The 19,399-nt window shown below is 34.0% G+C and overlaps 5 protein-coding genes across 9 annotated transcripts; 3 read left to right on the top strand and 2 right to left on the bottom strand.

The window, feature by feature from the left end:
• Positions 1-380: 380 nt before the first annotated feature.
• Positions 381-1,503, top strand: LOC105136862 (DUF309 domain protein). The gene is made up of 3 exons (XM_011042359.1): positions 381-855; positions 925-1,072; positions 1,157-1,503. The coding sequence occupies exons 1-3, from the start codon at positions 463-465 to the stop codon at positions 1,381-1,383; spliced, it is 768 nt and encodes a 255-aa protein (XP_011040661.1). The 5' UTR covers positions 381-462; the 3' UTR covers positions 1,384-1,503.
• Positions 1,504-2,121: 618 nt separating this feature from the next.
• On the bottom strand, positions 2,122-7,727 carry LOC105136860 (lysosomal amino acid transporter 1). Of its 4 annotated transcripts, none has more exons than XM_011042356.1 (14): positions 7,425-7,727; positions 6,454-6,700; positions 6,319-6,361; positions 5,847-5,873; positions 5,647-5,739; positions 4,935-5,128; positions 4,399-4,570; positions 4,179-4,301; positions 3,563-3,679; positions 3,175-3,195; positions 2,977-3,035; positions 2,782-2,872; positions 2,532-2,637; positions 2,122-2,472 (listed from the first exon to the last, which is right to left on the bottom strand). In XM_011042356.1, exons 2-13 carry the CDS (start codon positions 6,681-6,683, stop codon positions 2,557-2,559), a joined length of 1,251 nt encoding a protein of 416 aa, XP_011040658.1. In that variant the 5' UTR covers positions 6,684-6,700; positions 7,425-7,727; the 3' UTR covers positions 2,122-2,472; positions 2,532-2,556. The 4 variants fall into 4 exon arrangements, with proteins under 4 accessions (XP_011040658.1, XP_011040659.1, XP_011040660.1 ...); XM_011042357.1 differs by lacking the exon at positions 7,425-7,727 and adding an exon at positions 7,227-7,361; XM_011042358.1 differs by lacking the exon at positions 7,425-7,727 and adding an exon at positions 7,240-7,361.
• A 1,519-nt stretch (positions 7,728-9,246) lies between these two features.
• On the bottom strand, positions 9,247-12,028 carry LOC105136859 (PLAC8 family protein). Of its 2 annotated transcripts, none has more exons than XM_011042354.1 (4): positions 11,919-12,028; positions 11,597-11,833; positions 10,161-10,387; positions 9,247-9,689 (listed from the first exon to the last, which is right to left on the bottom strand). In XM_011042354.1, exons 2-4 carry the CDS (start codon positions 11,769-11,771, stop codon positions 9,519-9,521), a joined length of 573 nt encoding a protein of 190 aa, XP_011040656.1. In that variant the 5' UTR covers positions 11,772-11,833; positions 11,919-12,028; the 3' UTR covers positions 9,247-9,518. The 2 variants fall into 2 exon arrangements, with proteins under 2 accessions (XP_011040656.1, XP_011040655.1); XM_011042353.1 differs by having other exon boundaries at positions 11,597-11,838; positions 11,919-12,027.
• A 2,571-nt stretch (positions 12,029-14,599) lies between these two features.
• Positions 14,600-15,883, top strand: LOC105136858 (Heavy metal transport/detoxification superfamily protein). Its single transcript, XM_011042352.1, has 3 exons — positions 14,600-14,899; positions 14,984-15,059; positions 15,496-15,883. Exons 1-3 carry the CDS (start codon positions 14,852-14,854, stop codon positions 15,816-15,818), a joined length of 447 nt encoding a protein of 148 aa, XP_011040654.1. The 5' UTR covers positions 14,600-14,851; the 3' UTR covers positions 15,819-15,883.
• A 1,262-nt stretch (positions 15,884-17,145) lies between these two features.
• LOC105136857 (Chaperone DnaJ-domain superfamily protein) lies at positions 17,146-19,155 on the top strand. The gene is made up of 3 exons (XM_011042351.1): positions 17,146-17,707; positions 18,003-18,072; positions 18,740-19,155. The coding sequence occupies exons 1-3, from the start codon at positions 17,277-17,279 to the stop codon at positions 18,812-18,814; spliced, it is 576 nt and encodes a 191-aa protein (XP_011040653.1). The 5' UTR covers positions 17,146-17,276; the 3' UTR covers positions 18,815-19,155.
• The last annotated feature ends 244 nt before the right edge of the window (positions 19,156-19,399 follow it).

Here is a 19,399-nt window from a genome sequence, read left to right as displayed (position 1 = left end):
TAAATAACAAAATTAATTTTAATTAAAACAACAATATTTCATTAACAAAATTAATTTTAATTAAAACAACAATGTTTCATTATTATTATTATTATTAATCTTGACTTGATTAAGATTAAACTAAGTATAACTGAATCAATTAAATTATTAAAAATCTGAATTTTATTATTTAATTAAAAATTAGTCTAAGTATACATCAAACTCAAGTATACTTATTTCACCAAACCAAATCTAATTATGGTTTCAACATCAAACATTCACTAAAATAAATTCCTTTAATAGAAGTTAAGGTTAAAATTTTAAAAAAAATCTATTCCTAGAACTTCCAAAGGCATGTTTTTGGTATTATTATTATTATTATCCTCCACCTCCTCCTCCCATTATAAAGCCTCCACCACAAGAACAATCCCGCCTAGAAAACTTGGGAAGACATTTCCACACCACAAAAATATCTCAACAAGAATGGCAACAATTATCAAGTTTCTCCCCATCTCATCATCATTATCCATTTTACCTAGTTCCTATGTCCTTTCATCGATCCACAGCAAATCATCAATCAACTTTTCATCTTTATCTAAGAGAGCTCAGCATCCTCTAGTCTCTTCGATATTTAAACAAGACAATACTAGAAAATATTCCACTTCCTTTCGCATATCTTATAGATATTACAACATGGAAGATGATGGTGAAGAGAATTATAGCTTTGAAGAAGCAGCTGCCCTTTTCAACAAGAGGGAATACTACAAGTGCCATGATGTTCTTGAAGCTTTGTGGATTAAAGCAGAAGAGCCCTCTAGGACTCTTTACCATGGGATTCTTCAGTGTGCTGTTGGATTCCATCACCTCTTCAACCAGGTTTGTTTGTTTCTTTATTGTTGTTTGCTTATCGATTTGTAGTGGCTTTAAAATTAATGGCGTGTGTAGAATCATAAAGGAGCAATGATGGAGTTGGGAGAGGGACTGTGTAAGCTGAAAAGGATGGATTTTGAGAGTGGACCTCTTCATCAGTTTGAGCAGGAGATTTCTGCAGCCCTTGATTTTATTTACCTCACTCAGATTGAGCTAGCTGCTTGTAAGTATATATTACTTACGTGTGATGAACAGAAGATTGCTTCAGTTCACGATTTCAGCATAATTGAAAAGGTTGATTTTGTAGGTGGAGATGATCTATGTTTGGCAATGTATCAATCAGAGAGATCATACCAACTTCTTGGAGCCTATGCTGCTGGGCAACATTTGTACAGGCTGCAAAACAACCCTAATGATGGCACCTACATAGTTTTCCGTCCTCAGATCAGTTCTTATTCTGGTGAGCCACAAAAAGTAAAGCTTCCAACCCTTAATGCAGCAGACGATCATCTTATAGCCTACGAATTTAAGTGAGTCTATGCAGGCAATGATTTCTATACTTGTAAATAATATTCTATTGAATTGTGCAGGAAAATTCAAACTACAACGATTTTTAGCCATTTTATGTTAAGTCACGCTCCTCATCCACTAATATATAGATATTGCACGAATATTTCTACATGTCGCCATAAAACATTCACTATATATATATATGATCAATAGTGGTACAAAAATCACCGAAAATGATGCAGACACGCTCCAGAACCATAGAGGTAATAAATAAAACCTTAACTCATCAAACTTCTATCCTCTGAGACATGCTCCAGAACCTCACTTTCAATAGATAAATATACTCATGTCTGGTTGTGAATGATTTACTTGACAGAACGGAAAGTAGTTAGTTTTGATACACTAAAGGGTCCGAGAATCCCTTTACGATTCTAGATGGAACATTGATTATTTTGAAAGGATCAATGATCAATCAAATGTAGCAAACCATAGAGGTAATAAACATTTGATCAGGGCAAGTGCCTTGATGGATCATTTGTAAGCATCGTAAGCGATGATCTAGAGGCATTGGAAGGAAGGGCAAGATGACGAGCCATGTTGTATAAGAATCTTTTTGCAAGTAGGGAAATGGAGACTCCATGAAATTTGAATGCAGATTTGTAGTAAAGACAGCCTTGCTGTTGCCTAGGACATAAGTGGACGTGTCTATATTTAAACTAGTTTAGGGTCAGTAGGTTAAACTACCGGACCAGGTTTAATAAGTACGATCAGATTCACGTAACTCATAATTGAATGAAAAACGGGGTGGAAGAAAGAAAATGAGTTGGAGCTCATCGAGTCAGTTCCCATCCATTTTCTGACAGCTAAAAAACGAAGGAATGAACCAGATTGGAGGAGAAATACAAGGTGGTCTTCTGCCATGGAAGTCCAAACGGTAAATAACAATCAGAACTTCTATCGCTTAGCTCACCCAACAAAATCCAAATGAAGAGTTATTATCACCGCAAGATGGCCATTTGCAGCAAGGCTTATGCCTGATCAAGTTTGATGGGAGGCTATGAATGTTGAGATGCCATGGATCCATTACGGTGCCTAAACCAATAAAAAAAAAGCTGCAATGAATAAACAATATTAGCATAGACAAACAATGGAAGATCCAGGAGAGGAGATGCCTTAGTCAACATGTTTCATTACTATCTAAGCTCCATTGGAGCTTTGTAGCTTGTCCTCCTCTACTTGATGCCTCCGGTAGCGAAAGTAGATGAATTGAAGCAGTATCTAGTCAATACATTAGGGTTCGACAAAAAAATGGAAGACAACAGGGCTCATCTTATCCAGGTTGACAATCAAGCATGGAAACACATAAGCCAAGTGGAATTCACAATCTTTCCTAAGACTTTAACTGTGAGTTAACAAGGATACACAAGTGTCAAGCAGCACACAACCTCCTGCGTCCACCAGCCATGGTAGGTTTGCTCTGATCTTTGACCATGCCAAGCTATCGACTAGTATGCTATTGAAAACGTAATAAATACCAGACCCAAAATTAGAGAATAGAAAAGCAAAGACGGGAATGAAATCAAAGATGGTGGTGGGGCGGGGGGGGATTGCACGCACCTTGCTACATATGTGATATTTCCAGCCAAAGCAAAGACGAACATTAATGGATTAAGCCCCTGAGTAGCATAGAAGAAATTTAGCACAACATTTTGGGTAGGAGAAACTGTTAAAGATATAGTGACTACATAATTGTGCTGTGGAACATATATCAGCTTTTATGAAAGCACACTGAAGTTATAGGTCAATATGCTTTACCTCAACCTTGCCCCTCTTGATCTGCAAAATTGATAAACCATGAAAGTTGAATTTAGTTGTAGAAATTTAGAAGACAAGCATTGCTAGTTAAAATTAGATCTAGAGGAAGTAACAATACACCAGAGACTGTGCAAATATTCAAGGAAAATAAAGAGGTGGAGGGGATGAGTATTTCCGTCATAGTTCTGCTAAATTGATGCCTTTGGTTTGTGAACGTGGTTGCAACGGCAGCCACGCCCGCGTTCCCAAACGGGAAAATATAACATGTTATAGCTACCATCTCCTGTGCAGTCTCTGAAATGAAGATAGCCTCTGGCATTGAATAGAAAAACACATGCATGCATTACTGAATGCTGATAATACTGGTATATTAGGAAGATCATCTTACATTTAGGCAGATTTGTGGAAGCCGTCCACCCATGTAAATAGCTGCCATCGACCAACCAAGGAACGTTCCGATTACATTTCCATCAATATCATTTTCATGTGACATTATGCTACTTGTCTGAAATCCGTTTTAAGAAAAACAACATAAGAAAACATCAAAAGAAAATTTAGAAGGGATTTTTTTAGAAAAAGTTGTCTATAGTTAAGCAGCATGTGAAAGCCAGTGACTAACTCCAGGATTATGTTTTACCATCTTGCGTATGTACTATCCTCTATCTCATGAGTTATCCTACGTTTAATTGAATCATCTCTAATGCACAAGAAGCAGAAAGCTGGATGACCAACTTAAATAATAGTAGGGAAAAAGGGGAAATTTACTTCGGAGGAATATGTAAAAGATAGACAGGAAATCACCATTTTTTCCACAATGATCGACAATTTAATTCACTAGAAGTTGCGTTTGGCTAATTAGTATCGAAAGATAGAAATGGCAGAAACATGTTTGGTTGAAGAGACAAAGATAGAGACATGTCCCCTATTGTCTCCATCTCTTTTGTCCCAAGATATTAACGCTACCTAGGATTTCTTGAATGAAACTAAACTTCAATTTGGGATACCTGCAAAATCTTTCTTCCTACTTGAATGAAAATTCCTTGATTTTTATTTTCAAACACCCTGTCAAGCCTGCTGTTTGCTGAATGGTGAAGATTAAGTGTTCCAAGGAATGTGACAACAGATACCTGAAATAAAAAATTGTCTGTGACTATAATAGAATGTCATATTTAGTGTAGAGTTCTTCACAAAACATGACTGCAAAAGATTAGTATATATCCTAACCACACATAGCATGGTTTTGGTGTTCAAATTCGGTGCAGATTGTGTGTCTACATCTTCACCAAGCAATGGCTCTTCAATTGAATTCCCAATCGAAAATGATGGAGGAGTCGTTCTTTGTGCTAAAAAGGATCCTACTGTGGGAGTATGGCTGCTTGAAAGAGATCTTGCTGACCTGAAAGAAAAATGATAGAAGACAATTACATTTGTGACACAACCATATTGTATATGAAGTTCTATTTCAATAGCATGATTGCACACAAGAAAAAATTGCATAGAAGTATTGTCAACTTCAAATACGGAACCAAAAAAGGCTACTGCATTTCAGATCAAAATGGGGCTACAGCATTCAGTTACAGTTTCTGCAACCATGGGTTCATGGTGGAATGTTCCACCTGGAACTCAGTATATAAATCCAAGAGAGATCCTTGACAAGAACCGAACAAGCACCGGCATAGACTGGTACAACCACATAAAAAAAAGCTGAGGTTGTGATTCAAATCTAATGCATATCGACAAATTCAAGAAGAGAAGTTTACGCGTAGTATAGATCTCTTTCAGGGGAACTTTTTTGAGGAAGTGTTCGAAAAGGAATTGGTGAACTCAAACCATTTGTTCCATCAGGAGCTGCAGGTTCATTTCTCTGTTTATCAGCACTGTTGACTTGTGCACTAGCATCACTATTTCCTTGTTTAATTCTTCCAGCCTCTTCAGAATGACTGGAGACAGGGCCCTGGATTACAGTGAAGAACATTAACAGCGTATTACATGCGCAAATACTAATCTAGAACCTGAACAGCACATTATAAATAGAAGTGCATAGATTTTTTACCTACTTGAAGAAGTCAATAAACAGCATAGCTGTCATCAAATCTATTGACATAAATTTCCATTTATATTTAAGAAAAAACAAATTAAAGTACTTCTAATTTATGCAGACACATTGGAAAGGAAAATGTTCCCACGGGATGGTCACATTCATGTTTCAAACCATTTCTTCATGGAAACATATCCCAGAAATCATAAATTATAGATTAAAATCCCGCATAAACATGAAAAAACTCAGCTTTTGCTCAAGGCCAAGCTTCGCTTCACAATAGTTAACACAATTTTCTGCCTCCAGAATCCACGTACAGGACAGTTTGTCTCCTTCTGACTCGTTCCAAGAACTTTGATCTTTCACTTAAGATAAAATACATACTTAAATTTTAAAAATTGCTGTTAAATTATAAGAAGAAAAAAGATCCTTACCTTGGGGCGTCGTCTATTGCTTTTCAGTCGATGATAGATGTGACCATAGTAAACAGTTTGTGCAGTAAGAAGTGTGCTGGTCATTGTATACAACTGAAAAATAACAAAGCATTGTAAATGAATTATTCAATGACAGGAGACCAACAAAATTAATAGCAAGACCATATTTGAGAACTTGTAATCTTTATAAGAATTCTTACCACTGCCATGTAGTATTGTGTTGGAAGCTGCAGAATCAAGCATAAAACTACAGTTAAAACATCATTGAAATCCAAGGTGACAGGGATGATGTAATCATTGACTTGAAACACGTGATCTTAGGTTGCATTTGGTTAGTATCTAAAGACAGAAGGGTGAAAACATGTTTAGTTAGAGAGGCATGGACACATTAAGAGTACAGTTTTGAAGTGAATTTTTGTCAGGAGGTCTTCCTTTTGTCTCTAATGTTTTTATTTTTATTTTTATCTCAAGACAATAACTAAATACTTAAATAAATTTATCCTAGAAATTTAAACGAGAAAATGCATATGTAATCAATCAAAACATCACAATTTCATGGGATTATATAACATAATAACAAGTTTATTCAGAATTTCAACAAGTAAAGTGGATAATCAAAACAAGCAATCAGTAGAATTAGAGGTAAAAGAAAAGGAAAAAAAGACCACTTACAGTAGCCGGTTCCAACATGCAGCCAAAAACATTGAAAAGATCCCTAAAAATAAATGCATTACAAATTAACATAACAAGCAAACATATTATCAAAAGACATAAAGCAAGAACCTAGTACTTCAACAGATATCTCACCCAATAATCCATGTCAACAAGAAAGCAAGGGAAAGTCCTTCAGTGGATTTCTCCTTATAGTTTGTAACGATTTGAGGTATCTCGGCAACACCCCAACTCAAAACACTAATCATACCTAAACTTAATGAAACCCCATCTTTCATATTGCAAAGACAATACTCCATGTAAACTCTAGCCCATCGTGAACAATGCTGAGGGCAAATGGGCATGGTGCTTTTGAAAAAATCCATTATTTTTCACCCTTAATCTGCAATAAACCGAAGAGAAAGAGAGACGAACGGAGAGAAAGATTAGAATCCAGTCTGTATAGAGATTTGAATGATATGCTTATAGAAAGAAATCACATTAGTATCATAATCTTTTTATAATAATTTATTTGACAAAGGAAACAAAATGTCATTTATTAATCAAAATGCTTATTTCTGATAAAGGGCATACTCAAATCAAATAACACTATAATAAGAACAAGAAAGAAACAGCTGGGAAACCATTACAGACTAGTTCCAAACTTTCCAATACCAATGGCACAGCCATTAAACTAGGAAAACGGATGCATGAACAAAAAAGGAAAAGATCATATCAGGAAAATCAAGCTGAACGTAACATGAAAAGGTAACCTAATCGTTATGTTATTAAAAAAGAAAACGTCCAAAATGATTAATATTTTGCATTACCCAATGCTAAACACAGAAAGCATTCAATCAATCATTGTAAATACGAAATAATTTCCATGTATAGAAAACAAACATGTATAACCAAGACAGAAACATAACTATGAATCCTTACTCCCTACATGGATGGACTGTTTTTTTTACATAGTAAACTTTAGAAACATCTGTAAGAACTGATCCTACGGTTACAGGTGCGACTATGGCTATGGCCAAAACAGATCAAGAAAAACAATATGCACATGAGAAGATTAACGTACAGTTAAGAGGAAAAACAATATGCACATGAGAAGATTAACATACAGTTAAGAGTACGGCTACGGCTACGGCCAAAACAGAAAGAGGTTGGAGAAATGGAGATTTTGATAGGATTTTGTTCACTGTCTTTTGACTGATGACAGTGTAGGCGATTGATGGGGTGGATGGGAAATATCTTTTATTTTTATTTTAACAAAATCTTTGGCAGTTGATATATAAGGGTGAGAGAGGAGGGAGCAGCAGCATAAGACTGTTGACGTGTGGTGTTTTGCATGGGATGCTCCTGGAGAGATCAAAAGCAAAAGGTTTTTTAGAATTCCTTTGGCTATTATTGTTTGACACGTGGTTGCTTAACTTGTTACTGCTTGTATGTTCCTTTTAATTTATTATATTAAAATTAATTCGGATATTAAACCCAGTTATTAATCCATCCTTTAGCATGGGTTGGGTGTAAAACTTTTAATTTGGAATTGATTTTCTTTAGCATAATTGACTTCATAGATACAGTTAAAAACCAGTTAATTTTACCAAAAAAAATAAAATGATATTATTTTAATTTTTATATAAAAAAATATTTATCCAAATTAATCAATTCGTAACTTATACACCGACCTTGTTATAAGTCATATACTAAAAATTAATGTTATTAATTAACCCAACATAAAAGAATAAAAGAAATAGTTTTATTAATTCTTGAATTTCCCAACACTAAATAAAAATTAGAAATTCTTAACGAGGAGATGTTGCATATGAGAATTTTAGCTTGTAGAAATGGATGTTGTTATGGTTTATTGTTATTTATTTTATTTTATTTATATTTGTAACGGTCGGTTTTTTAAAGAAAAACAATTAATTTTGACCATGGTTATTAACGTAGATTTTAGTTAAATCAAATAAAACATTAATTCGGTGAAACAAACATTAATCCAGTGAAACTTTGTTGATCTAACTGGTTATCACTGAAAAAATAATTAGAACAATATTAATAAAAACAATTGATCCGATAATCTATAAGCTGACCGCTGATCTAGTAACTTAGATTTTTTTTTTTTTAATCTCATCCCAAATCCATCTTATAGCTATGATTTTTGAGTCAAGAGCTAGTCCTTTCTTGAATTCCCAGGTTCTTATCCCATCATTTAAACCTGGGAACTCGAAGAGAGAATCAAAATTTTTAAAGGGTATTTTGTCTTCTGAAGACGATAGCCACAGCTTATCGGAAAATGCAAGTTGCTGGTGCCATCTGCAGCTTTCTCCCATGCCGGCAAAGGCATTGAGAATGCCTTTAACATGAGCGGTCCCGCATTTGGTCAATTGCGCCGAAAATAATACACCATTGCCCACCCTTGGAAGCATTTACAGACATATATGGTGCACCCAAAAGAAGAAGAAACATCACAAACCAAAAACCATTAATTGATGTGAGGAAGAAACATCATGAAATAACAGATTGGCTTGAATCCAAAACGCTTTAATGCTCATTATTTCCTGTATGATGTTGTTTTGGGAGTGGCAGCCAATGCCTCAACAGATTCTAAATCAAGTTTAGTTTTGAATATCTGTGTTGATTTGAACAAGAAACAGATAAATATTTTCAATATTTTCAAGATCTTTTTTCTTTCTTTTTTATGTTGCTTGATTTGAGGTTGCAAGAGAAAGGGTTTGAAGCACAGATGTTGGCCAGGTGGAAATGATATAGGTATGGTGACGGGAAAGGTCCTTTTCTTCTCAGTTCTCCCTATCATGTAGGAATGAGCGAAATAACCGAATTATCCAGAATATCCGTAAAAACCAACCAAAAATTTAATGAAAAAAATAAGTTCAGAAATCAAAATCTACACCAACAATGAGCATTGAGTGAGAGTGGTGGCAGACTATGATGGCGAAATGCATTAGCAGTATTTCTTTTACTTTTACCTTAGTCTACTCTTGTGTGATGATAATTGGTGCTTGTTAGTAAAAAGACAAGTAGTTTACAATGATCGTATAAAAGATCTCCATTAGTCTCACGGATACAAACTTAAGAAGACATGCTTCAAAAAGCAATGCATGTCGACTGCTTAATCTGGCATAGGATGGTGGGAGGTCAAGTGTGAAACAATATGTGGTGGTCTTGCCAGGAGTGTTATGGTAGAAGCACTACTCTGTATTACCTGATTCCATTGTCTGGACTGGTGGAGCTGTGACCACCGCCAGTTTAAGATCAGGGGAATTGGAGTCACCAGACCTTTCACGGATCTCCCTGTATTCTTGGCAGCTAGCACACAGATGGCAGAAAAAGTGTGTCACCAAATCACCACATGGCGCTTCCTGCATAAGAAATCAACAAAAATTACACAATTAGCTTCATTTAGGAACAGCCTTTTCTTTTTCTACAAGGAACTTTAAGCCTAAACAAGCAGCTCCAAATATCTCGTGTAGTCTATCATGTATGAAAGAGAACCTAAAGCAAAGCAGCTTTGAAAATTCAACGCCTTGATTTATCTATGTGCTCTAAGCTCCCAGCAATCTTTGTTTCAACTATTTGTTAAACTCCTACGTGGAGGAAATCCATCAAAAATATCCTTAATCCCATGTCTTATGCTACCAAAGGTATAAAATCTATAACCACCCAAAGAAACCTAACATCAACATCAATGTCCTACACTAACTACTCAAGCCTATGGATCAAAGGAACATTTGCAGGTGTATTTATCTAGCATCCACAAACAACCTCCACAGCATTAAGGAAAATAGATAGAAGATTTTATTGATAAAATTACAATTTTGAACTAGCAATACCTGCAAATTATACTTTTCCCTAAGCACCCTGCGGTAACCACAAGCATAGCATGCAACAAAGCATCCAGGTAACCCCAACAAAATGCCATCAGTCAAACAGCAGCAGACAGTGTTGACAAGAGCCCACAAAATAAAATGGGTTGCACACGATCCTATCAAAGTCCCAGAACCCAAAAATTCTGCATTCTTACCAAACAAATAGCAAGGACAAAAAAGACCAATACAACCTGTACACACCAAAAAAAGCACTGTATTAACAATTTTCTTTTTAGGCAACAATAGATTCATGTTGTTCAATAAGTTCCCAAAAAAAGGACTTTCGATACATTCCATGCAAATCTACAGGCATGTGCATGCAAGTGTTTCATAAAGGTAGGATATTGATCACCCAAAGTCTAGATCTTATCAGTCATGCATTTTATATACAACAAACCCACCATGAGTGAAATGTCTACTGAATACATCCACATCAACAACAAACCCACCATGAGTGAAATGTCTAATACTGAATACATCCATATCTTAATAACACTGCTACCCACTCCCCAGCAGTTTTTCTCAAGCTAGATTTCATGATCACAACCATGCCCTAGTACACAAAAAATGATCTTCTTACCCAAATATGCAACATCCTAGATTCTTGTTAGAAGCAACCGCAAACAAAGAGGAACAACAAAGAAATGAATTACCACTTTTTAGATGCTGTAATTATTCAATTCATACATCACATCAACGACCAATACCAACTACCATCCATTCCGCAGGTTTGTGACTAATAGATACATTTGTCAAACACCAGTGCAGCTTAAAAAAGATCACTAGTTGAAGGCTTAATGATATGCTCAAACACCAGTGCAGCTTAAAAAAGATCACTGGTTGAAGGTTTCATGGTATGTTTAACACATTTACATATAAGAATTGTATGCGATAGTTCATTCAAGAGGCAGTCTGCCTATAAGTAATATACTAGCAATAACATAAAACTAAATGGAAAGAATCATACAGATAAAAAAATTTCCTGATATTCCTGATTGCTAGTTAGGAAACCTCTACCCAGAGAACAAGGTGTTTTTCAAATAAGCTAACTCATTGGGACTCTATGATTAGTCAGAAAAAGGCATTTTAGCTACTTTAGGCCCCGTTTGGGAACGGGGGTGCGACCGCAGCTGCGCCTCGTTCCCAGACGTGGCCTTAGTCAAGTTTAAATTCCAGTTCCGCACAATCCAGAAAACAAATCCCCTTCCTAAAACTGCGCAATCCAAAACCTTTACTTAAAGAATCAAATCATTCCTTTCTTGAAGCCACAACAATGCCGGAAACTAAAGATAAACAGTACAAAACCCAACATTTTTATTCATTCAACTCATTAGGCACCTTCAAATTAATTTTCCTTCTGATGATAAATCAAGGTCACAAAGCAGTAAAAGTAAGCGTACAGCTCTGCATATCATCGCAACAAGCACAGATCCCAGACGACCATTGCGCCGGTCCATCACCTACAACACTAGCAGCTCCAGAACGCTCTTCATTTCGTGGAACACTCTCCGTTTCCAAATCCAATTGGTCCAACGGAATATAGCGCGGCGGCACATAACTGCTTTCACCCTTCATCTTTCATAGAACATAGTAATCTCCTTGTCTCCCAATCAAGTCTCTCTTCTACCTCCCAAGCCCTAGCCTTCCAGAAACACCAACAATAAGGATATCAAATCAGATCACAGAAAAGCAAAGAAATATGAAATTATCAAATATACAGACCTTATTGAGCTCTTGTTGCAGAGTTAAACGACTCCCTGCCTGTGTGTTTTTTCCTCGTTGAGAATGTCGAGGAGAGAGAAGAAACGTTTTGTTTCTTTGCTTTTTGTTGATGAAGGGTCACTATGGGCTTGATTCTTATTGAGCCTAGGACTGATAAGCTGTAAGGCTTAGGCCCGTTATATGAGAGGGGCAGAAGTCTAGTGGATTGGGCCCAAGATGGACCTTCAAATTAATAGATTAATATCAATTTCGCCCGTGTTAATTTTGTCTGTAAAGAAAATCTTATTTTTCTTTTAAAAAAATACATTCAGTTACTTAAAATTCCTTTAAAAAACTAAAATATCTCTATCAAATATGAATAAAATTGTCTTTAATATAAAATTATTATATTTTATCAGACAAGATAAAATAATTTATTTATATGAATATATCATAAAATATAATAAGAGAAAAACAAAAAATTCCAAATTATATATTTAAACTCGGCACATGTTGTGAAGAGAGGAGAAAATACCCAGTAATTCAAGATATTAAAGAATTAAATCAACGTTATAAGTCGTTTCCGTGCCTAGGAGATCTGTTTAATCAATTCAATCTATCTACTTCTATTTTAATCAATTGAGTCCTTGTGATCCCAGAAATTATCAAATGAAGTTATGAAATGAGATTAATTATGAGAATTTTAAAATAAAAATGGATTATTATTCTTATTTTTACCGAATTTAGGATACACATGAGGCAAGAATTCTTTCTGAGATGAAAGCTACGTAACATAAAAGCATATATGCTTGGAGAGATGGGTGTAAGCGCACCATATTCCTATGAGGCTGCGAAATGCCTGCCCCAGCAATTTGTATCTCGTCAAGATAGAGTGGCAAAATGCTTCACTTTGCTGTTATTCTCTTCTTGAAATTGCACCGCTACAACTTGCCTGGTCCATCACCAAAACATGTGTAAGCAGACAAATGTCAAAATCATACAAAGCTAACTCGGGTCTTGAGTGTATTTTTGTGGATTAAAAAAAATAGATTTAAAAAAATTGTTTTTAGTTGTTGTTTTTTTTTTAAATAGATTTTTAAAAATATATGTTTAGATAAAAAATATTGTGAAATGAATTTTTTATATGTAAAATAAATGAAAATACAAGTGTTCATCAATAAAAAGTTAAATATTTTAGTTTCTATAAAAACAAGGTTTAAAATAGAATTATTTAGGGGCTCGGTGCAAAAAAATAAAAGTTATTTGACTGACTAAGTAGTTTTTTCATTGTAATTGGAAACAAAACAAAAAAACAAAAATTATTATAATATCAAACACCCTTTTAGCTTGACAAGAATTGTGGCAAAGCTTACTTTTTAAAATGTTTTTATTTAAAAATATATTAAAATAATATTTTTTTTATTTTTAATAACAACACATCAAAATAATAAAAAATATTAATAATAAAACTAAAAAAATCTAAAAATTTAAAAAATACAACATAACTATGCAAACAAACAAGCTAAAAAAGCTAGCAAGTGTCTTTATTGCGTTCGCTAATATTGCAGTTTTTTATGGTAAATGGTGATTAATAATTTAAAAAATTATGTTATATCTATTTATTAAGATTGAATTTGGTTGGTGTGATGTGACAGAATAAATATATACAAAATATATATTTGTTCGAATAAATATAAATGAGATATAAAATAAATGTCTTCGAAACGAATTTTCTTGTTTTCAAAACATAATATATACGTAAAAAAAAAAAAAAACATTATCTAAGAATATCCGTTAACTTGAATTTTCTTAATAATTATCTCCTTTTTTTTTAATAATACAACCTGATCGATGCGTGCAGTTGGGCATATATAATTATTAATATATGCTTGCTTTTCTCCATTTGTTATAGAAACATGGAAATGATGGGTAAGCTCCCTGTGGGAAAACTTAAAGCAAGTCTAGGGAGTTTGCTACGATTGCATATATTTTCCAATTCTCTGTTGTGTAGTTGTGTGGTAAAGCAAGGATTTTTGCTGGAAAGAAGAATCAGGCAGAGAACATATTCTGATGGACAGCAATTTCAACACATTGGCCCATTTCAGTATTCTTCACCTCCAAACACAAATAAATTCAGTTCAATTAGATCTCTCAATGGGATAGGAATTTCGTACTCAAAAGAGATTGAAATTGGTAGGTTGGAAATGCACCAGATCTTTGGCAAATTAGGCTGATTCTGGCTCTGCACCAGGAAAAAAAAATGAAAAAATTATCATCAGACATCTTGTTCTTCAAATAGTTGTCGTTGTGAGAAGAAAGTAACGATTAGTGTCTTAAGTTAGATCCTCTTAACTTTCTTTTTTGTTTTGGCATTGTATCTTCCTGTTCGGTCCGAAAAGTTGATCGAAAACCCGATACTTAAACTGATTTTTAAGTTGAATTTGATAAAACTCAATTGATGTAAATAAATTTTTAATGATTTAGTTGACTCAACTAATCCAAGTCGGGTCAGCTTTGAAGAATTTTTAAAAAATAAAAATACATGGATTGATGTAATAACTCGATTAACTACATCATTTTTCAAGTTAATTTCCAGAATTATGATTAGAATTGCAGCCATGAAGCAATGAAATTCTCTCCACCCATACATGGTTATTGACAGCCAATGAATTTGATCTATGCCTGACACAAATCTAATGCTATCTGCAATCCCGTACGAGTACTTATTCTTTAAAGCAGTAAAAGGCTCAAAACTTTGAGAGAAATAACTCAAATAAAAAGAAATTATCTGCCCACTTGTGATCACGACACAAGCCATCTACGGTTGAAGAATGCCATCTGCCTACACAAAACCAAGTGGCTTCCCAGGAGAAGAGAAGTGATAAATGCTAACATATGTAGAGAAGGAGAAACATTCTTAGCTTCTTCTGTAGAGCTTCAAACGCACGCCCATCATGTTTCAATGGCGATTTGGGAGGTCAAAATTATCCAACGCCTTGTCTGTAAGTGCTCCAGTCTCATCAAGATTTTCTCTGCTATTGCTCTCATTTATGGTATCCATGCTTGCATTTCCACTCGTTTGATAGATTGTGGAGCTCTTGGTACATATGGATTGTGAAGGATGTGAAAAGAGAATACGAAGAGCAATCTCGAAAATTGATGGCAAGTGTTTGTAGCTTTTTTTAGAATTTATCTTGTTTAATCTTTGCAGTTTTGCTTCTTAGTTTCATTCGGTTTTTGTGTGCTTCTTTTTTTTCTTTCTTACACAACTAAGTATAAGGAAGCATGGAGCCGAACTAAGTTTTTAACTCTCTTGGCTTGGCTTCCCAGAATGACAATAACTTAGCTTTACTTTTAGTTTACTCGGTTTGATCAAGTCAATTTCCTTTGTTTTTTTAGAAAAACTTAGCTTGGCTATCTTTGGTTCGACCTAGCGAGCCCGGTTGGTTTTAATATCAATGCTCTAGTTTGTTCGATTTGGTTATGATCAAAATTGCAGCAAAGCATGTATATTGAGTACTTGACAGGGAATATAAATTGCCAATGTTCTTCTTCTTCTTCTTGTTTTTTTTTCATTTTTTTACTCTGCATCATGCAGGTGTTGATAGCTTGGAAATAGACATGGATACGCAAAAGGTGACTGTGAAAGGGTATGTCGACCAGAGAAAGGTCCTGAAGGTAGTGAGAAGAACAGGAAGAAGAGCAGAGTTCTGGCCATTTCCATATGACAGTGAATACTATCCATATGCATCCCAATACTTGGATGAAACTACGTACACGACATCGTATAACTATTACAGACATGGGTTCAATGAAAGTGTTCATGGATACTTCCCAGACCAAGCTTACTGCACCGTCCCTGATGAAACAGTCCATCTTTTCAGTGATGACAATGTCCATGCATATTGTAGTATTATGTAAAGTGTCTTAATCACCTTGCTCTAAATAAATCACTCTTAAATGTGAGGTATTTGAGCTTTTACAAACATATTTATAAAAAAGTGATATGGGATTGACCGAAGGTCTATCCAGGTTGATTTCCTTTCTTTTCTTTTCTTTTCTTTTATTTTCCCTTTTTTTTTGTAAATAATATCAAGACAAGATCAATTCGATTTAAAAAAAATAAAAAGTTACAAGATTAAGGATGGGGTTTTAACTAGATATTTTACTAGATTAAATGGGTTTTAACTAGGTATTTTACTAGATTAAATCATCAAGTTAATATTTTAACTTTTTATTTTATTTTAGATGAAGTCTCGGGCGAGTTAGGTGTTGAGTTTATAACAATAGATAGAAAAATGACTAAAACTATCAAGAGATTTTTTAATTAATAATTTAAAATCAAATATAAAACAATTAATTTTGTGTTTTGTTTGATTTTTTGTTATTATTTTTATTAGTAAGTGCTTTTGTATATAGAGATTGAGTATATCTTCTTAATTCAATGTAGATGAAAAATATTCTTTTATGATTATAAACTGGTTTTATTTTTAAAATTAGAATCCCCTTATATCATATCAATTTAACTTAATTAGTTAAATAAATGTTACTTTCTTGATTTATTCATTTATTTTTATTTGAATATTTATTTATTTATTGGGTGGGATGAAACATGTTTAAGCATAGCGGATAAACCTAAAAATTCATAATTTGAAGTTTTATCTAAGTTAGGTTTCAATCTAAACTATAAAAATATTAAATCAATCAAACTCGGTTGGAGTCCTAATTTTATATAACTCTTGATTATAATTATTGAACTCTGCATAATTTAATGAATTGATTCAAGAAGTTTTGGATCTAAGGTTTATATTGAACTCTGCATAATTTAATGAATTGATTAGGTTTTGGATCTAAGGTTTATTTTAAAGTGTAATTATAATTGTTTTTTTAGTATTGTTTACTTGAAAATATATTAAAATAATATTTTTTTATTTTTAAAAAATTATTTTTTATATCAATATATCAAAATGATCTAAAAATACTAAAAATATATTAATTTGAAATAAAGAAAAAAATACAAAAATTTTAAATTTTTTGAAAAATATTTTTAAAATGTAAATACAAACATGGCTTAAAGTTGAATATAGATAGATTTTTTATCTTTTAACTAATATAAATATTAATTTAATAAAATTTAGTTGATTTATTCTAGTTTTTAAGAAGTAGAATAATCATTAAGGGATCAACCTGTAATTTACAAGACTATAAGGATCAAATTGCAGCTACGTCAAAAACAGAAATTAACTCCACAAGAACAGAAGATCTTGCCGAAGAAGAGGACACAAAAATGCCACGGCTGTCTGGGACAATCTCTCTCTCCTCTTCTTTAATTCTCAAAAAAACCAATAACCTCAAAGAAATCCAGAAACAAATTCAAGCATGGATTACTACAAGGTCTTGGGTATAAACAGAACCGCAACAAAAGAAGAAATAAAAGAAGCATATCGAAGATTAGCGTTAGAACTCCACCCAGACAAACACGCACGATCATCAAATCCTGTAAGAGAGAAAGCCACCCTCAAATTCAAACAAGTCTCTGAAGCTTACGAAATTCTTAGAAACGATAAAAAACGTGCTGATTACAACTTTCGGTCCTCTTATTCTTCTTCTAATAATCACACGGGAAGGAATTATTATAGTAATAAAAATTATTATAATCGTGGGGGCTATGGATATTATCATAATTATGATAATAATGATTATGATTCGAGGTTTTATAGGTATACAAAGTCTGGGTGGAGCTCAAAATTGGAGAATTTGATCAAGTTCATGACCAGTCGTGCGTTTCTTCTCAATGCAGCTTTTGGCTGGTATGTTTGTTTTGATGTTGTTTCTGTATTTCAGGAGTGATTTTTTTTTTTTAGTTTTTTTTCGTTGTTTTTTTTTATTTTATGTGCTTGTTATTATTTTTTTGGTTCAAAGTTGGGATCTTTTGATTAGCAGTGATGCTTATCGAACTGGGTTGGAAGTAAAATCTGGACTCGAAAGTTTGAGTTTAGGGCATGCTAGGGTTTTACATCTTGTACTTGTACTTGTTTGATCGGTCTGTTTCTGCATTTTTATGTAGAGATTAAGGTGGTATTTTTTTTTTAATCTTTTCTGCAGTGCCTTACTTGGTGGGTCCGTGGTGGTGGATATGGGAAAGGAAGCACTGTGGAATATGCACAATTCAGGGGTATGCTATTGCTTCTTGTTATGGTGTTAATGATATTAGTGTGTTTTCAGTTGCTGTTATTGATTGATCATCTAGAGAATTCAAGGCTGATCCCATCGATTTCTTGTTACTTTCTCCATTGCCTTGCATATAGTAGCTTCGGTTTTACTTTATGACAAGGTATTCCTTGTACTAACTGCTTTTAACAGGCTGTTGATATGATTTATCTAGCGGTTATGACAACGGTTTCCCATCAAAATGTGGAATTAAATGGCCGTAGTTATAAACAGTCTACCTGTTGATTTGAACCAATGCTTCCAAAATAATGTAATTTGTCATGCTCCTATAGCAAATCATATGTAACTGGAGTTTGGAAACCTTACTCGGGCAGGGGCCTAGTGCATCAAAGCGTCAAAATGCTGTTCTCAATATGCATGTCTTAAGTGAGATTGGCTTTGTTGTAGTATGACAGAAAGACTGGAAGCATACCAATTTTCATGTTTTGTGTGAGACAGCAAAGTTTTCGCATGTGATGTATTTCTGTGGTCTGTTCTCTATTGAAACAGAGAAAAGAATCTGTTACATATATAGTTGATAAAAGAGCCAAAGAAGCAATGAGACCTTTTGTATATATCCAAATATGTATAGCTGTTGAAATATATCAAAAACTGTTTGAATTTGCATGCAGAAATCATTTGAGGATGCCATGGAATCTATCAAGAAAGCTAGAGCACATAGAGATGAGGATGAGGATGAGGCTTGATAGCCAAGAGGACCATGTTCTTTGATTTCTACTAATGAAACCAGAAACTTTTCTTGCATGATTGGAGAATAAGTACGAGCATGGGATTCCAAGACCTGTCTTCAACCATAATATATCTCCAGAATTTAGTGAATTATCACATTTTTTTTCATCATTGAAAGATCCATAGATCGTCTATTGGCCCTTATTTCGTACAGGAGATGCTTCAAATACATCCCAGGGGATTTTGTAAATACCCCTTTCCGGATCAAGATTTGTAAACAGAGTTGTACTTGTGTGGCTGGTATCCAGCCCTCGATGTTATATATGCTTAAAATAATCCTCATTATTTTGGTTCTTCACCACTGTATTGGACAAGACCCTCGATGTTGTATATGCTTGAAATAATCCTCATTATTTTGGTTCTTCACCACTGTATTGGACAAGACCCTCGATGTTGTATATGCTTGAAATAATCCTCATTATGTTGGTTCTTCGCCACTGTATTGGACAAGGGTTGGTTTGAAACTCTGAAAGCCATAGATTTATCTATCCTTGAGTTATTTTTGCAGTCAGACAATTACAAACAACAAAAAACATCAATAC

Source organism: Populus euphratica, unplaced genomic scaffold (assembly GCF_000495115.2).
Source record: "Populus euphratica unplaced genomic scaffold, PopEup_1.0 scaffold59.1, whole genome shotgun sequence".
In the NCBI taxonomy this organism is placed as follows: domain Eukaryota; kingdom Viridiplantae; phylum Streptophyta; class Magnoliopsida; order Malpighiales; family Salicaceae; genus Populus; species Populus euphratica.
Note: the sequence above shows the minus strand (reverse complement) of the source record. Positions and strands in the feature narration are given on the sequence as shown.

What these genes read in the sequence shown, in the direction of transcription:
- LOC105136862 (XM_011042359.1), top strand. Translation starts at nt 463, where the DNA reads ATGGCAACAATTATCAAGTTTCTCCCCATCTCATCATCATTATCCATT. An exon ending in TCCATCACCTCTTCAACCAG is followed by an intron (nt 856 to 924) that starts GTTTGTTTGTTT and finishes TGGCGTGTGTAG; the next exon opens with AATCATAAAGGAGCAATGAT. An exon ending in TCAGATTGAGCTAGCTGCTT is followed by an intron (nt 1,073 to 1,156) that starts GTAAGTATATAT and finishes TTGATTTTGTAG; the next exon opens with GTGGAGATGATCTATGTTTG.
- LOC105136857 (XM_011042351.1), top strand. Translation starts at nt 17,277, where the DNA reads ATGGATTACTACAAGGTCTTGGGTATAAACAGAACCGCAACAAAAGAA. An exon ending in CTCAATGCAGCTTTTGGCTG is followed by an intron (nt 17,708 to 18,002) that starts GTATGTTTGTTT and finishes TCTTTTCTGCAG; the next exon opens with TGCCTTACTTGGTGGGTCCG. An exon ending in GGAATATGCACAATTCAGGG is followed by an intron (nt 18,073 to 18,739) that starts GTATGCTATTGC and finishes ATTTGCATGCAG; the next exon opens with AAATCATTTGAGGATGCCAT.
- LOC105136858 (XM_011042352.1), top strand. Translation starts at nt 14,852, where the DNA reads ATGTTTCAATGGCGATTTGGGAGGTCAAAATTATCCAACGCCTTGTCT. An exon ending in AATTATCCAACGCCTTGTCT is followed by an intron (nt 14,900 to 14,983) that starts GTAAGTGCTCCA and finishes CTCGTTTGATAG; the next exon opens with ATTGTGGAGCTCTTGGTACA. An exon ending in AGCAATCTCGAAAATTGATG is followed by an intron (nt 15,060 to 15,495) that starts GCAAGTGTTTGT and finishes TGCATCATGCAG; the next exon opens with GTGTTGATAGCTTGGAAATA.
- LOC105136860 (XM_011042356.1), bottom strand. Translation starts at nt 6,683, where the DNA reads ATGGATTTTTTCAAAAGCACCATGCCCATTTGCCCTCAGCATTGTTCA. An exon ending in CCAAAACCATGCTATGTGTG is followed by an intron (nt 4,302 to 4,398) that starts GTTAGGATATAT and finishes TTTTTATTTCAG; the next exon opens with GTATCTGTTGTCACATTCCT. An exon ending in GTGTGCTGCTTGACACTTGT is followed by an intron (nt 2,638 to 2,781) that starts GTATCCTTGTTA and finishes TGTATTGACTAG; the next exon opens with ATACTGCTTCAATTCATCTA.
- LOC105136859 (XM_011042354.1), bottom strand. Translation starts at nt 11,771, where the DNA reads ATGAAGGGTGAAAGCAGTTATGTGCCGCCGCGCTATATTCCGTTGGAC. An exon ending in TTGCGATGATATGCAGAGCT is followed by an intron (nt 10,388 to 11,596) that starts GTACGCTTACTT and finishes TGGTGTGTACAG; the next exon opens with GTTGTATTGGTCTTTTTTGT. An exon ending in GGGAAAAGTATAATTTGCAG is followed by an intron (nt 9,690 to 10,160) that starts GTATTGCTAGTT and finishes TTTCTTATGCAG; the next exon opens with GAAGCGCCATGTGGTGATTT.